The sequence below is a fragment of the Zonotrichia albicollis genome, chromosome 25 (assembly GCF_047830755.1).
Source record: "Zonotrichia albicollis isolate bZonAlb1 chromosome 25, bZonAlb1.hap1, whole genome shotgun sequence".
Classification (NCBI taxonomy): domain Eukaryota; kingdom Metazoa; phylum Chordata; class Aves; order Passeriformes; family Passerellidae; genus Zonotrichia; species Zonotrichia albicollis.
The window spans coordinates 7,758,258-7,771,903 of NC_133843.1; the positions used below are offsets into that span (position 1 = coordinate 7,758,258).

At 57.0% G+C, this 13,646-nt stretch overlaps 3 protein-coding genes across 6 annotated transcripts; all 3 read right to left on the reverse strand.

The window, feature by feature from the left end:
- Positions 1-880: 880 nt before the first annotated feature.
- Positions 881-3,367, reverse strand: C1QB (complement C1q B chain). 3 transcript variants are annotated; one of them, XM_014271933.3, is made up of 3 exons: positions 3,232-3,367; positions 1,896-2,055; positions 881-1,585 (listed from the first exon to the last, which is right to left on the reverse strand). In XM_014271933.3, the coding sequence occupies exons 1-3, from the start codon at positions 3,247-3,249 to the stop codon at positions 1,017-1,019; spliced, it is 747 nt and encodes a 248-aa protein (XP_014127408.2). In that variant the 5' UTR covers positions 3,250-3,367; the 3' UTR covers positions 881-1,016. The 3 variants fall into 3 exon arrangements, with proteins under 3 accessions (XP_014127408.2, XP_074414649.1, XP_074414650.1); XM_074558548.1 differs by having other exon boundaries at positions 1,896-2,154; positions 3,232-3,358; XM_074558549.1 differs by having other exon boundaries at positions 1,896-2,142; positions 3,232-3,347.
- An 884-nt stretch (positions 3,368-4,251) lies between these two features.
- On the reverse strand, positions 4,252-6,430 carry C1QC (complement C1q C chain). Of its 2 annotated transcripts, none has more exons than XM_014271953.3 (3): positions 6,250-6,430; positions 5,413-5,602; positions 4,252-5,199 (listed from the first exon to the last, which is right to left on the reverse strand). In XM_014271953.3, exons 2-3 carry the CDS (start codon positions 5,591-5,593, stop codon positions 4,646-4,648), a joined length of 735 nt encoding a protein of 244 aa, XP_014127428.2. In that variant the 5' UTR covers positions 5,594-5,602; positions 6,250-6,430; the 3' UTR covers positions 4,252-4,645. The 2 variants fall into 2 exon arrangements, with proteins under 2 accessions (XP_014127428.2, XP_074414633.1); XM_074558532.1 differs by lacking the exon at positions 6,250-6,430 and adding an exon at positions 6,001-6,175.
- Positions 6,431-7,383: 953 nt separating this feature from the next.
- Positions 7,384-9,513, reverse strand: C1QA (complement C1q A chain). Its single transcript, XM_074558535.1, has 3 exons — positions 9,355-9,513; positions 8,486-8,656; positions 7,384-8,363 (listed from the first exon to the last, which is right to left on the reverse strand). Exons 2-3 carry the CDS (start codon positions 8,646-8,648, stop codon positions 7,795-7,797), a joined length of 732 nt encoding a protein of 243 aa, XP_074414636.1. The 5' UTR covers positions 8,649-8,656; positions 9,355-9,513; the 3' UTR covers positions 7,384-7,794.
- Positions 9,514-13,646: the final 4,133 nt, after the last annotated feature.

Genomic DNA, 13,646 nt, shown 5'->3' on the forward strand with positions numbered 1-13,646 from the left:
AGATGTCTGTGACAACAACCAACCTGGAGACCTCAGGGGTGACGCTCCATGAAATCTGCCCATGGCACACTCACCTCCCCAAGACCTTTTATCATCATCCTTTCCATCCAGACCTTTTCAAATCCCACATTTCCACAAAAATTCCTGAATGTTCCTGTCCAGGCCCACGAGATGGGCTGGGGGCTGCAGGCAGCCCACCCACACAGGTTGTCACCTGCCCCAGGGCCAGGGCTGTCCCCGGGCTCCTCAGCTTTAATTCATCTGATAATTCCTGGGTCCACAGCTCTGCTGTTGAAAGGAGCAGGCTGGGAGGGCTTGGCTGTGCTCCAGGACGTGGAGAACAGTTCTGTGCTGGGGTTTGGAGGCTGTAGTGGGGGTCTCCTCCACACCACCCCCATCACAGCATCTAGTTGTTTGGCCCATGCTGACCTACCCTGCCTTGTCACAAGCTTTGACAATCTTCTGTGGGTACTTCTGTCACTACCACCACCCCCCAAGAAAAGTCTGAGAGAGGTTGGTGTCCCCAGATCCTGCCACTACCAGAACTCTCCAGTACAGCACCACCTCCAGCATCTCCCCACCTACCACCAGCATCCAGTGGCCCCAGTTTTCCCACTCTGTTATTGCCCTGCCCCCTGCTAAAGGCTGAGCTGCCTCTCCATGTTTTCCTAACCATGGGCTGGGACCCTTTGGGTGGCTCTGGACAGAGATACTTGCCCTGGTCTGCAGCAGGAGCTGCATGACTTGTCTGGCTGTTCTCAGCAGCAATGAGATGCTAATGAGCCTGGGCTGCACCCAAGAGGGCAAGAACCAGTACCCTGATTGTGTGAAAATTATTTGTGAGGAAAAAGGCAAATCCTATCCAGAAAGGGACCAATAGTGCAAAGAACTGTCATTTATTGTGCAAGAATGGCAGCAGTGTGCTTCAAGCACCAGTTTGGGAGCAAAGAGTTTCCAGGGGAGTCCTCAGCACTGCAGGGACTGCAGAGATTGGCCACAGACACATCTCCAGTGGGCTAAGCCTCAGGGAAGATGATGAAGCCAGAGAAGATGCTGTCAGACCCTTCCAGCCCCACCAAGGAGTTCTTCTCTGTTGGTTCCAGCCAGACAGACTCATTCATGGCCATCTTGAGGACCACGCCACCCGTGGTGACCTGGAAACTGTTATGCACGTAGTCACAGAAGGTGACCACCCTCTCGCCCCTGCTGCCACCCTGGCCCTTTTTGATGTTGAGGCACAGGTTGCCGCGGGAGGTGACGTGGTAGGTGAAGTAGTAGGTGCCGGGCACGCGGCAGGTGAAGCGGCCGTAGCGGTTCTCGTAGTGGCCCTGCTCGTTGGTGAGCACGCGCTCGAAGCGGATGGGCTGCTCCCGGCGCGGGTAGGAGCTCATGATCCTGGCAGCCGAGAACCCGGACTTGAAGGTGACCTTGTAGTCACCAGGTTCTCCCACAGGGCCAGGCGGTCCCACGATACCTGGTAAGCCCTCTATACCTGGCATGCCAATGGGACCGACCTTCCCAGGCTGTCCCGGTGCTCCTGGGACTCCCCACTCCCCTCTCCATTCTTCACTCTGGCCAGAGGGTCCTAGGAAAGAGGAAGAGTCATTGTGGTCACAGCCAAGCCCCATTTGTCTGCAGAGAGGGAGCACCAGCAAGGAAACCTGTGCTGGGTGTGGGCCAATGGAGACCCTGCCCAACAGGCAGGTGGGACACACCTTGCTGTCATCCCCCTCCTTCCCCAGCTTCCTTGGGGTGCTCCATCATCCCCACCTGACAAGACCTCAAAGAACTGGTGGAAATGGGTTGCTTTCCCAGGACCATGTGCCTGGCACTATCTTTTTCTGCTCTTGGCAGTCACAAGACAGTGTTTTACCCACCTGCAGCCTCTTCCTTACCTTGCTCACCCTTTGGGCCGTTCTCCCCATCCCTGCCATCGCTGCCAGGCTGTCCTGGTAATCCTGGGATGCCTGGGATGGTGCCATAGGTCCTGCAGAGCGTGGCACTGGCAGGCTGCCCTCCAGCCAGGCAGAGCAGCATAGCCCACATGATCCACATCTGTGGGAGCATGGAACAGTGTTGGGGGCTTTTCTGGGCGGTGGGAGGGCTGGGGAAGGCACTCTGAGCTGCTCTGAAAGATGGTGACTGCCAGCAAGTCTAGGTAATACAATCAGGGAGGGAAAACATCCTACTGCAGAGCCAAATTCACTCTCCTGCTGGACCTGGAGCAAAGAACCATAACCCCTGGGCCAGGCAGGGTTTGCAGCCTCTTGTCATTCTTAAATCCCCAGTTTCCAAATGCCCACAGCTTCAGCCACATGAATATTTGGGACAGGTTATCTCAGAGATCTGATGTCCAAAGTGGCCATGCTGCTGCCTTGCAGGAGAAATTCCCCATCTCATCTCAGGACCATACTTGCGGGCAAAACCCTTACCCAACCACAGCAGTTTTGTCATCTGCAAGGAACAGGCCATGCCTTCCACCAGCATGTCTGAGGGACAGTGCCAGTCCTTGAAGATGGCAATGAGCCCCCAAACCTCCCTCCTCCATCCCACAGGTTCCCCTTGTGACCTGTCACACAGCTGCTCAATGCCAGAGGCATTTCTGTATCTAACAAGCCTCATGGGACAGTTACCTGGGCTTCCATGCCTGGGGTCTGACCTTCCTCCTGCCCTTCCTGCCCAACTCCTTCCCCCAGATCCTGGTGTGGGTGCATGTGGATAAGCACTGGGCATTTGGGGGCTGGATCTGGACATCACAGCACCCCAGCCACAACTCCCCCATCCCAGGTGGATTTTCCCAGTGCTGAAACTCTGGTGCCAGCAGGACAAAAGATTGGTGAGTTGGATCCTTCAGCCACAGCCGTTCTGAATTGGGTGCAGCAGGAAAAAAGACTGATCCACAGGCTCCCAGCCATCAGAAGACAAGAGCTTCTCAGGGCAGGAGAACACTCCCAGGGCACCTTTCAGACTGATGCACCTTTCAGTCCCTGATAACCTTCTGGAAATCTGCCATCTCTGCTTTTATGTTTTCCTTCTTCCAGGTGGAGCAGGAGGGGTCAGGGTCCCATCAGGGCCCTCCACCACCCCCAGCCCAGCACCTCCACCCCCAGTTTCTCTCTGCCCCAGGCCACAGGGAAGTGCCAGCAATGCAGGTGACTGTCACCCTGCCAGAGTTGGGTCCCCCACGTGCTCTTGCCTGTGGGGAAACCTTGGGCTCAGTCTTGCGCTTACCTTGAGCGTCCTGTTCATCAGGTGGGGAGATGGAGCAGGACACCCCAGTGTCCTGCTCAGAAATGCCCGAGAAGAGAAGCAGAAGTTTCCTGCAAGGGCTATTGTGAAAGGATCTGGGACACATCCCCTTTTTATCTTTAGCTCCTGTCCTTTTTCTGTGGCAGTTTCAGATCCTCCACAAATGCTGTTGTCAGCTGAGCAGGACAAGCCATCCCCAAATAGCACCCTGAGCCCCTCCAGCCACTGCTCTGCCCTGCAGGATCCCTGGGTCCTGCTCAGGGGTATTTGCTATGAGCAATACTCTTTGGAGCTCCAGATGAGTTTAAGGTAACCCAACAGAGCTGCAGAAATGTGCGTGCAGCAGCACCCCTCAGGCTGCTCCACGTGCTTCCAGCTCTGCAGGCCCGGGGGAGGCTGCAGGGTCTCAGCATCCATCACCTTGAGTCCGTGCCCCTCTAAATTCTGTGCATGGGAAGTGATTCTGCCCTGTGGGAAAAGCATTCCCTGCTTTGGCTACTGCCTTGTGGAAGTGAAGTACAAGACGTTTGGAAAGGAGACTGCCTTGTTCCACCCTTCAGTGTGTGACACCAGGAGAAATCCCTGCTGGGTTTTGGTGGGCTCTGTGTCCTCCACAACCACCAGCTCCTTTGGTTTGGCACAGGAAAGCCAGAGTGCTTCCCCTGCCCCATCCTGGTAGGGACCCCAGGGATGTCCCAGCTATGGTGTTGGGGTTTCTTTTGCAGTCTGTGCCCCTGTAGAGCTTTGGAGAGAAGGGGAATATCAGGGTCCTGCTTGGACGAGTCTTGGTGCCCTCTTGATAGGGGCTGTGTGGGGACATAGGAACCATCCAGTTCCTGCAGCAGCCAGGGGTCCCATTCCCTGTGCAAAGCCAGGTGTGGGTGGGGTGTGGTGGTCTCTGATGCTGGTGAGCCTTGGGGACATGCTGATGCCACACAGATGGCCAGATGTCGCGTGCACATTTGTGCACACCACATGGAGGAAACAACACACTACACCAGGTGCACTGGGGAACATTTTATTGACACTTTACACAGCCAGGTCACGGCAAAGGGGCTGCTGCAACCTGCTGAACCTGAGGCAGCCCAGGTGGGGAGGGGAAAAATGCAGGGAGACCTCTGAGGCAATGTGGGGTTAGCAGGGGGGATGCACATGGCAGTGCCAGCAGGACCAGGAGCTCAGCACCATCACTCTGGGGGCAGATGTTGCAGATGTTCCTGTTCCCCCTGTGCAGCAGCTACCAGGGCTTAGCCCCCAGACTGAGGGGGGGTCTGGCTGCTGGACTTGATGCCCTCCCTTCAGAGAAACTGGGAGCGTCAGGAGGAGCCCAGCAGCGAGCAGTAAGTTCAGGGCAGGTAGAAGGCGCTGGGGTGCTGGGGTGAGCTCTGCTGATGCTCTAGTCTGGGAAGAGCAGGAAGCCTGAGAAGATGCTGTCGGAGTTGGCAATGCCCACCATGCCATTGTAGTCGTTCACTCCCAGCCAGACCTCGTCGGCAGCAGCCAGGTGGAGCAGCGTCCCCCCTGAGCTGACCTGCACCGCGTTGGTCTTGTGGTCGCAGAAGCTGGCCATCCTCTTCTCGTTTTTGTGCAGGATGACGCAGAGGTTGGCTGTGTGGGAGCTGTGGAAGACGAAGTAGTAGACCCCGGGGAGCCTGCAGGTGAACTTGCCCGTGGCAATGTTGTAGTCGTCGTTGGTGTTGGTGATGACATTGTTGAAAACCACGGGGACGTTCTTCAAGGGGTACTGGCTGGTCTGCCTGGTCACTGAGAATGCTGACTGCAGCTTCTGCATGGAGGTGCCTGGCATTCCCGGGGGGCCGGCATGGCCTGCCACCCCAGGGATTCCCATTGGACCAGGGGCCCCAGGGGGGCCAGGCTTGCCTGGAGGGCCAGGGGGGCCTGGTGACCCTTTCATGCCCTTGGGCCCTAGCTCTGTAGAAGCTGGGATACCTGTGGGATGGTGGGGAGTGAAAGGGAGTGTCAATGGCAGGATGTGGGGAGAGGCTTCTCTAGCCCCTTCCCCTTAGGCAGGAGAGTGCTGTTGCCTCTTCCACCTGACTACAGAGGATGCTCTCCACATCCTGCAAACCCAGGCAGACCAGCCATTGAGGACTCAGTGCAGCCCTGCAAGAGCCCATGTGGTTTCCCTCTTTGCTCACTCACCTGGCTCCCCTTTGGCTCCCTTCAGTCCATCCCGGCCATCCCTGCCTGGTATACCCGGCATGCCTGGCAGGCCTGGAGCTCCATAGCAGCTGTGAGGGTCCTCTACAGTCACAGCAGAGCCCACATTCAGGAGGAGGAGGGTGAGGGCCAGATAGAGCTGCTCCCAGAATCTCTTCTCCATTTTGCTGTTCTGTAGCATGGAAAGTGAAAGAAAGGGCTGGAGTGAGGGGTCACAGCAGCATGGCTTGCAGGACATGGAGAAAAGGAGCCTGGATATACCAACAACACTTGGATGCCTTGCGTGTGTCCTCAATGTCCCACCTATACACACTGCAGGGCAGTGGGGAGGTGGATATGTGGAGATGGGCCCCAGGCTCATCTCTAACCCCAGGGCAGCCCCCGATGGCACAGTGTGAGTTGGACTTTCAGTCTGGATGGAGCCATGAGGTCTGAGGTACCCGTGGCCAGCCCCAAGCCCATGGCCAGCCCCCAGCCCTCTGCGTGCAGTGTCCCCAAACCCTGGAGATGCACACACCACTGCAGACTGTCACCCCGTGCTGCACCGAGGCTGGAACTCCCTGCACACACCTGACCTCCCTCCTCCTCCAGCAGCAGCCTGACTGTCCTAGCTCTGTCCATCAGGATCAATTCTTCCATCAGCTGGTCCACGCTGTCTCCACCACATGCGCGCAGCCCATCAGTGCCTCTGCCTTCGTCCTCTCCTCCTCCTCCTCTCTCTTCCACATCCTCCTCTCATTCTCGCCCTCTCCAGCAGTGTGCCATGCTCCTAGACCCCCAGTCCCACCCTCGAGAGAGGGACCCTGCAGCACCTCTTACCTCTGGTGGGGACAGGGAAGGGATGCCAGGTTGCCGGTCCTGCTGGGTGCGTGGTCACTGCCAGCACAGCACGGTGGGCGCGGCTCCCCGACACCCTCACGAAGGAAGTCACAGAGTTAGGAAAGGGTAAAGGGCCCTCGTAAACACGGAACCCGAGCAGTTCCCAGCCAAATTTCACATCCTCCTGCCTGATGCTTTCTGCTGAGACAGCACTTTCTTGGCTCTCCAGCGAAACCTGTACTGGTGCCACTGCAACAGGAAGGGCTGCAAGGAAAGAGGTGGGGCACAGCTCAAAGAGATGTGGCACAACTCCCCAGTGCAGGGAATAGCCTGCCCCAGATCCCCTGCTTTCCCTCTTACTTCCCTTTTTTTCTGAGCAGAAGGGCAGCTTGGGAGCAGAGCCTCAGGCCAGCTCCAGTGGGCTGGAGATGCCTGTGGCACTGAGGGGCTGCTGCACAGTCACTGCCTGGCTCTCATGGAAGATGCTGCACCCCTAAATGGGACTGGAAGATGCTTCCCTTTGAGAGTTTCTGATCTGCACCCTTCCCCATGCCCCACTAGGTTCTGCTGGGTGCTGGACTCAGTGAGGCCCCAAGATCCCTCACTGGGGTGTTGCACCCTGCAGGTGACGGAGCCTCCTCCTCATTGCTCCAGGAAGGGGGATATTTGAGTGCCCAGTGTTTGTGGAGCAGCTCCCATGAGGAGCAGTCCCAGGGGATGGCATCTGATGGCAGCTCCACCACCATCACCCCACAACCCCATCCGTGTCCCAATGTCCCTGTCCCTCCTTGCTGTAATGCCAAAGGACCACAGCTGCCTTCTGCCTTCCTGGGAGAGTCTGGGTGCCAACTTGGGACCCTGCAGGTGAGGTACAGGATCTGCTGCCTGTGTTTTCCCCTGCAGGACAGTAGCCTTGGGCTCAGCAGAGAAGGACACACATAGCCCTGTCCCAGATGTTTCTTATTCTTCCCTGGAAATGTAAGCTCTGATTGGACAGTCCATTCCTCCCTGTCCTTCTGCATTTGCAATGCCAGGGACAAGCTGGAATCACTTCCCTCCCTGGCAGCTTGGGAAGGGGTCCAGGATATTGATGATTCGGGGAAGATGCATGAGTAGAAAAGAAAACCCAAGGAGTAGTGGTAGAAGAAGCATTTATTTATACTGATGGGGAGGTTGTGACAGGATGTGTCCCAGTGCCAGGAAGGCTTTTGCAGTGGTTAGTGGAGCAGAAGAAGCAGCAGGCAGTGATTTCCCACTCAGGAGCAAAGAGCCACAGCTGGTGACAACTGGGAGTGGAGCTTGAGCGCCCAGGAAGAGAAAGGGATGAGAGTGCACAGCCTCCAGGACAGTGCAGGCAGGCTCAGCATGGAAGTGAGTGCTGCAGTGGTGACCCACAGCTTGGCCAGTTGTGACACTGGGAAAGCACAGAACACTTCTGGATGCTCAGCCTGCAACCATCCCCATGTGCTGTGGCACTAAAGCCTCCCACACACCCAGAGGGGAGCAGCCAGGCAGGCAGACACCCCACGATGCTGTGGGAATCCCTCAGGCTGTCTCTGGGGACACCAGGAACCCGCTGAAGACGCTGTCAGCCTCGGAGCCGCTGTAAATGGAGCTGCCCTGGGCAGGGTTGGTGGTCAGGGACACGTGGTCACCCTTGGCCAGGCTGAGCACGCTGCTGCCCGAGTTCACCTGCAGGATGCCGCGGCTGTTGTTGTCGCAGAAGCTGACCACGCCCTGCCCGTTCTTGGTGATGCTCAGACACAGGTCTCCGCTGGACACCACCTGGAAGCTGAAGTAATAGAGCCCGGGAATGCTGCAGGTGAACTTCCCGGTCTGGGGGTTGTAGGAGTTCTCCTCATTGGTGATGATCCTGTCGAACACCACCGTGGTGCCTGCGCGTGGCGGGGCCAGCCTGGAGGCGGAGAAGGCGGGACGCGGGTGCTCCAAAGCATTGCCAGCTTGCCCTTTCTGCCCCGGTGGCCCTGGCAGCCCTGGCATCCCCGGAGGGCCTGGCCGGCCAGGTGGGCCACGCATGCCTGGTGGGCCAGGATACCCTGGTTCGCCTGCATCCCCTTTGGATCCCTTGATGCTCAAGCTCAGTGCTGCTCTCCCTGGGGACAAGAGGGGAGGAGAAGGAGTTCATGCCCATCTGGCATCTCCTGAGCTGCTCCCACAGCCTGGGATGCTCTGACCAAGAGGCTCCAGGCCCCCAACATCCCCAGCTTCCTCTTACCTGGCTCTCCCATGTCACCCTTCTGCCCTGGCCTCCCATCCCGGCCAGGGACTCCAGGGGAGCCATTCTTGCCATCTGGTGCCCTACAGACTCCGTCCTCCAGCAGGGCCATGCCCAGCACTGCTGCCAGGACGCTGGCTGCCAGCAAGAATCCAGGGTGCATCCTGCTTCCTACAGCACAGGGATGAATTGGGGATGGAGGCAAACACCCAGATACGCAGGTGCCCTCATCAGATGCATCCACAGATCTACTGAATTGTCCAGCATGGATAACCAGACACCACATGCAGGGAAGGGTTTTGAGGCTGTGTGATCCGAAATCACTGATGGCACTGAAAATCTCCAGCATGCCCATGGCAGAGCTCTGGGATTGGAAAGCCCAGGACATGCAGCATGGCATATACTCTTTCCTGCATGTCCTGGGCATGGGTAGGGGCACCTCAGATGCCTGTAGAGGATGTTTATTCCAGTTTGGGGGGAGAAGCACTGCTGTGTGGGGCAGTGGCCCCATGGGATAGAGAGCACAAGGGAGGAAAAGATGCAGACACAACAGTGCTAAAGGGGAAAGGGAAAAAGGGCAAATGATACCCAAACCTCCAACATGCAGAGCTGGGAGAGAGGACATGGATCTATCCCAAAGTCTGAGGTTCTCAGCCTGGGACAAGTCTGCAGAGCCCAGCAGTGTCCACAATCACACAGAGCAAGGACAGATCCCTGCAGATTCCTCTTCCCCCCACATAATTTTCTCACTGTTTTTCTACTTTAAACCCTTGTGGAAGGGGAAGTGAAGAACAAAGGAGGACAGGGAGCAAGGACTGGAAAGTGGTGGCAGAAGAGGAGAGTGTCCCCAGCTGTTTGTGGTGAATTACCTTGGTGCAGAGGCTGAAGACAGGGCAGTGTGAGCAGCTCTGCTTGCTGGAAGCTCTTCTCTGGGAGTAGGGAGGAAGAAGAGAGGGGTGGAAAGGATGAACTTGCATGCAGTGCAGTTTGCCTGGTTGGAGAACGGATGTGATGAGTTTCACTTTCTCTCTAAGAGAAAGAAACTTGTTCCCCTTTCCATGCTTGACTCATGCTTTACTGGAAACAGCTTGGTCAGGGAGAGTGCAGCACCACTGGGTGCCCAGCCTGGCCCAGCAGCAGGGGCTGGTGGTGACTTGGAACAAAGCAACACGACTGGAGGATGCCCACAGGCTGCTGAGATGGCAGGAGGGGACAGGTGATGGGAGTACCAGGTGTCACAGCCACCCAAGGGATGCTCAGGGCAGGAGATCACCCTTGGAGGCTTCTGCTCTGGCTGACGGGCAGCGTGTCTGTCACTTTGTCATGGTGCTGCTGGGTGCTGACCCCTCCAGATGCCCACCTTGGCACTGCACTTGGATGGAGCAGGATCCAGCAAAAGTATCATCAGTGCCTGTGTGGCTCAGCTGGGCCTCGAGTATTTTGGTTGGATATTAGGGAAAGGTTCTTCCCCCAGAGGGTTCTTCTCCCCAGGGAACAGGCATGGCCCCGAGGCTGCCAGAGCTCCAGGAGTGTTTGGCCAATGCTCTGAAGCTCAGGATGGGATTGCTGGAGTGTCTGTGCAGGGCCAGGAGTGGGACTGATTATCCCTGGGGGTTTCTTCCAGCTCAGGATAGTCTGTGGTCCAACAATCTCCTTCCCACTGCTCTCACTTCAGTGCTTTGGGGACCTGGTGTCTAGAGTAGAGTGGAAAAAGATGAGGGTGTCTGGCACTGATGATGCCCTCAGTTCCCTGCTGTGTCTTGCACCAGCCAGATTTGGGCAACCCCAGGAACTGAGTGTGGCCTCAAGGTGAAACACCAGCACCTCCTATCACTGAGTGCAGGGAATGAGTCCAGGGGTGCACATTCAGCTCTGCTGAAAAAGATCCCCAAAATGCCACCAGTCTCCAAGCCCCATCACATGGGCATGGGACGTGCCACAGTGACTGTAGCAGGTGAACATCCTTGGAACCCTGGGGACCACCCAGGCCTCCCCATGGGGAACACAGTGGGCAGTGAGGAGGGGGCTTCTCATCCATGTTCCTTTGAGTATCCTTTCAGGAGTCCTGTGGCAGCTGCCCTGGCCTGGAGCTGAGGCTCAGGGGAGGATATCCAAGGAAAGAGGACAGTAAGCAGACCTAGGATTAGGATGACTCCAAAGTCCAGGGGGCTGACAAACCCCCTATCCTCTCTGCCTTTTGCTTCCTGCATTCCCAAGGGAGGTGCTGCATCATTTCCAAAACAGCTGAAAAAAGCAATGACCAAAACTCAGTCCAGAGACCCTTGCCAACAAAGATCTGTCACTGAGTTGGTCTTTAATTCATTGACTAGATGCCTGGTTAATGCAATATGTTACACATTTTAAATCAAAATGTTACCCCATAATAAATCATATGCCCAGAAAAAATGTGATTTTATTTTATCAGCAGAGTTCACCTATCAACTCAACCTGTAACCATGTTGAGACAAGATGATAGGTAAGTTGAAAGGATCTACCTCTGCCAAATGGTGTTTCTGGATAGTAATTGTATTTCTGTCCTATTGGCCTTTCTTAATATACAACCCAAATTAGAGCACTCCATCATTTCATCGAGGATTGATTGATGGCTGTGTCCTCATGCTCTGTGTCCTTTGTCTTCTGCTGTCCCCTTAACCCCATTTAAATGCTCAATTACAGGGGCTGGCTGTGGGTTTCCAGCATCTCCGGGAAGCTGGTGTTGGTCCAGGTGTTCCCTCCCACACATCCTTGAGATTTCTGACAAGTGTTTAGTCTCACTCACTTGACTTTCAGAGTTGCTGTGGTCAAGCCACCCTTCCTCTCCCATCCTCTGAGCAACTTCTCCTCCTCTGGATCTGCAGCTGAGACATCCCAGGCTGGTTTGGGTTAGATGGGACCTTAAAGCTCATCTTGTTCCACCCCCTGACGTGGGCAAGGACACTTTTCATGTCCAACCTGGCCTGGGACATTTCCAGGGATGGGGCAGCCACGGCTTCTCTGGGCAACCTGTGCCAGGCCCTCTCCACCGTCAGAGAGAAGGATTTATCCCCAACACCCCATCTGACCCTGCCCTCTGGCAATGGGGAGACTCTGACAGCGACAGCCGTGGCTCCAGAGGTGCCGGCCGCAGGGAGCCAGCCCGAGCACTGCACGCCGCCACCGCGGAGGCTTCTGCAGGCCGCAGCTGCAGACGCTGGAGGGCCCAGCCCGGCACTCCGAGGGTGCTCTCTCCGCCGGGAGCGGGGCTGCGGCGGGCCCGGCACCCTGAGGATGTTCCCTCCCGCCGGGAGCGGGGCTGCGGCGGGCCCGCAGCGAGGGGACACGCCGCGAGATGGCGCTGCTGCCTCGGCCAGCGCGGTGCCACCGCCGGCGCCGCCCTAAGCGCGGCGGGATGGCCGCAGTGGGCCCGGGGTCCTGCGGCCTGGCAGGCCGCAGTGTCCGCTCGGACACCTTTGCCAGGGGCCCCGCGGCCTCTCGTGGGCCTGGATAACCCATCTCCCCAGCGGCCCCAAAGCCCCTTCCCCGGGCTGGGGGCGGTTTGGCGCTCCCTGGGACGGGGGGACGAGCGGGGTTTGCTTGGGGGCGATTAGGCCGTGGCGGGGGTTGCGGGGCCCGTACGGCCCTGCTGGGCTCTGCCTGTGGGGCAGCTCCAGCAGAGCCAGCCCCCAGCATGGAGCAGGAGCTGACACCATCAGGGGACCCCAGACGACATGGAATGGGGCCAGGTGCAATGCAGAGATTACCTGGACTAGCCAGAGGATGCTCCATAGAACCCCAGGTGTCACAAAATCATCCCCAAAGAGGATGGTGCCTTGGTACTTGGGGAACCTGAGCACTCAGGTGAGCATCCACATGATTTAGAGCACCTGTTATGGCCTCTCGGCACTACTGCACACCCAGGAACTCTGCTCCAGATGATTTTTACGCAAAGCACCTCTCCTCCTTTCAGCATGGGGCAGCTCCTTCTCTGGCTGCCTTCCCAGCTGAGGGTGCCGGGTGAGACAGTGCCCCCCAGCCCTGCAGCCCTTCGAGGAAGGGAAGTGACCCCTGCACAGCCTCCCCCCGTCTCCAGTGCCTGCAGGCACAAAGGAGTTGCTGACAGCAGACAACAGGGAGAGATGCTGCTGCGCTGCCTTCCCTGCTGGGCATCCCTGGGGTGCCGAGCTGACAGGCAGGAGCTGCCAGAGAATCAATCAGGCAGCTGGCACTTACCTGTCCTGAATGGGAGGCAGGGATGGTGGAGATCAGCAGTGCTGGCAGGTAGCACACACCCCTCTGCTGCCAGTCACCAGCATCCCAGTCGGCCACCTGCACCCACTGGGAGGTGAGGACAGCTCACAGCATCCACCTTTCTGCAGCCACTGCTGGCTTAATGGTGCCTGAATAACCAGGCAGATGGATGTTGCAGCTGTTGAGCTGGGCTGTCCCAAATAGAATCAGAGAATTACAGGAGCATAAAGTTTGGAAAAGCCCTTTAAGATCTTGGAGTCCAAATATTAACGCACCGGGTTAATGCAAGGTCCATCACGGAACCAGGCCCCCAAGAGCCACATCCATATCTCTTAAATCCCTCCAAGGATGGTGACACCACCACTGCCCTGGGCAGTTGTGCCAGTGCCTGATAGCCCTTTCAGTGAAAACTTTCCCTAATATCCAGCCTAAACCTCCCCTGGTACAATTTGAGAATACTTCCTCTTGTCCTGTCACTTGTTACCTGGGAGAAGAAACTGACCCCCACCTAGATCCATTGTCCTGGCAGGGACTTGTGGAGAAAGATGGTGCCCTGGAAGGATTTCATGAGATGTCAGGTGAAAATCGGGCAGCAGAGGCACTTGCCACCCTGTGTGACACTGTGTGGCACACTGCCACTTGTCTGAAATGTTTTTAATTGCTGTCCCAGGGGATGAGTTATTCCTATGATGGATGCTTGCACAGAGCAGGTGTGAGGAAGAAACACAGGTATGCGGCTTAAGTGCCAGGATTTCAGGCTCCAGCCCTTGCTGGCTGTCTCCTGTCATTGATGCACATCTCTGTTGGCTCATGCGACAAGAGGAGATAGATGAGTGCACAGCAGCCCTGGGCAATGCTGGGAAAGCTGGTCCCATCCCTCTCTCTCTTGTTCCCTGTTGAGGATATCAGGGCTTGTCATTATTCGACATCTATT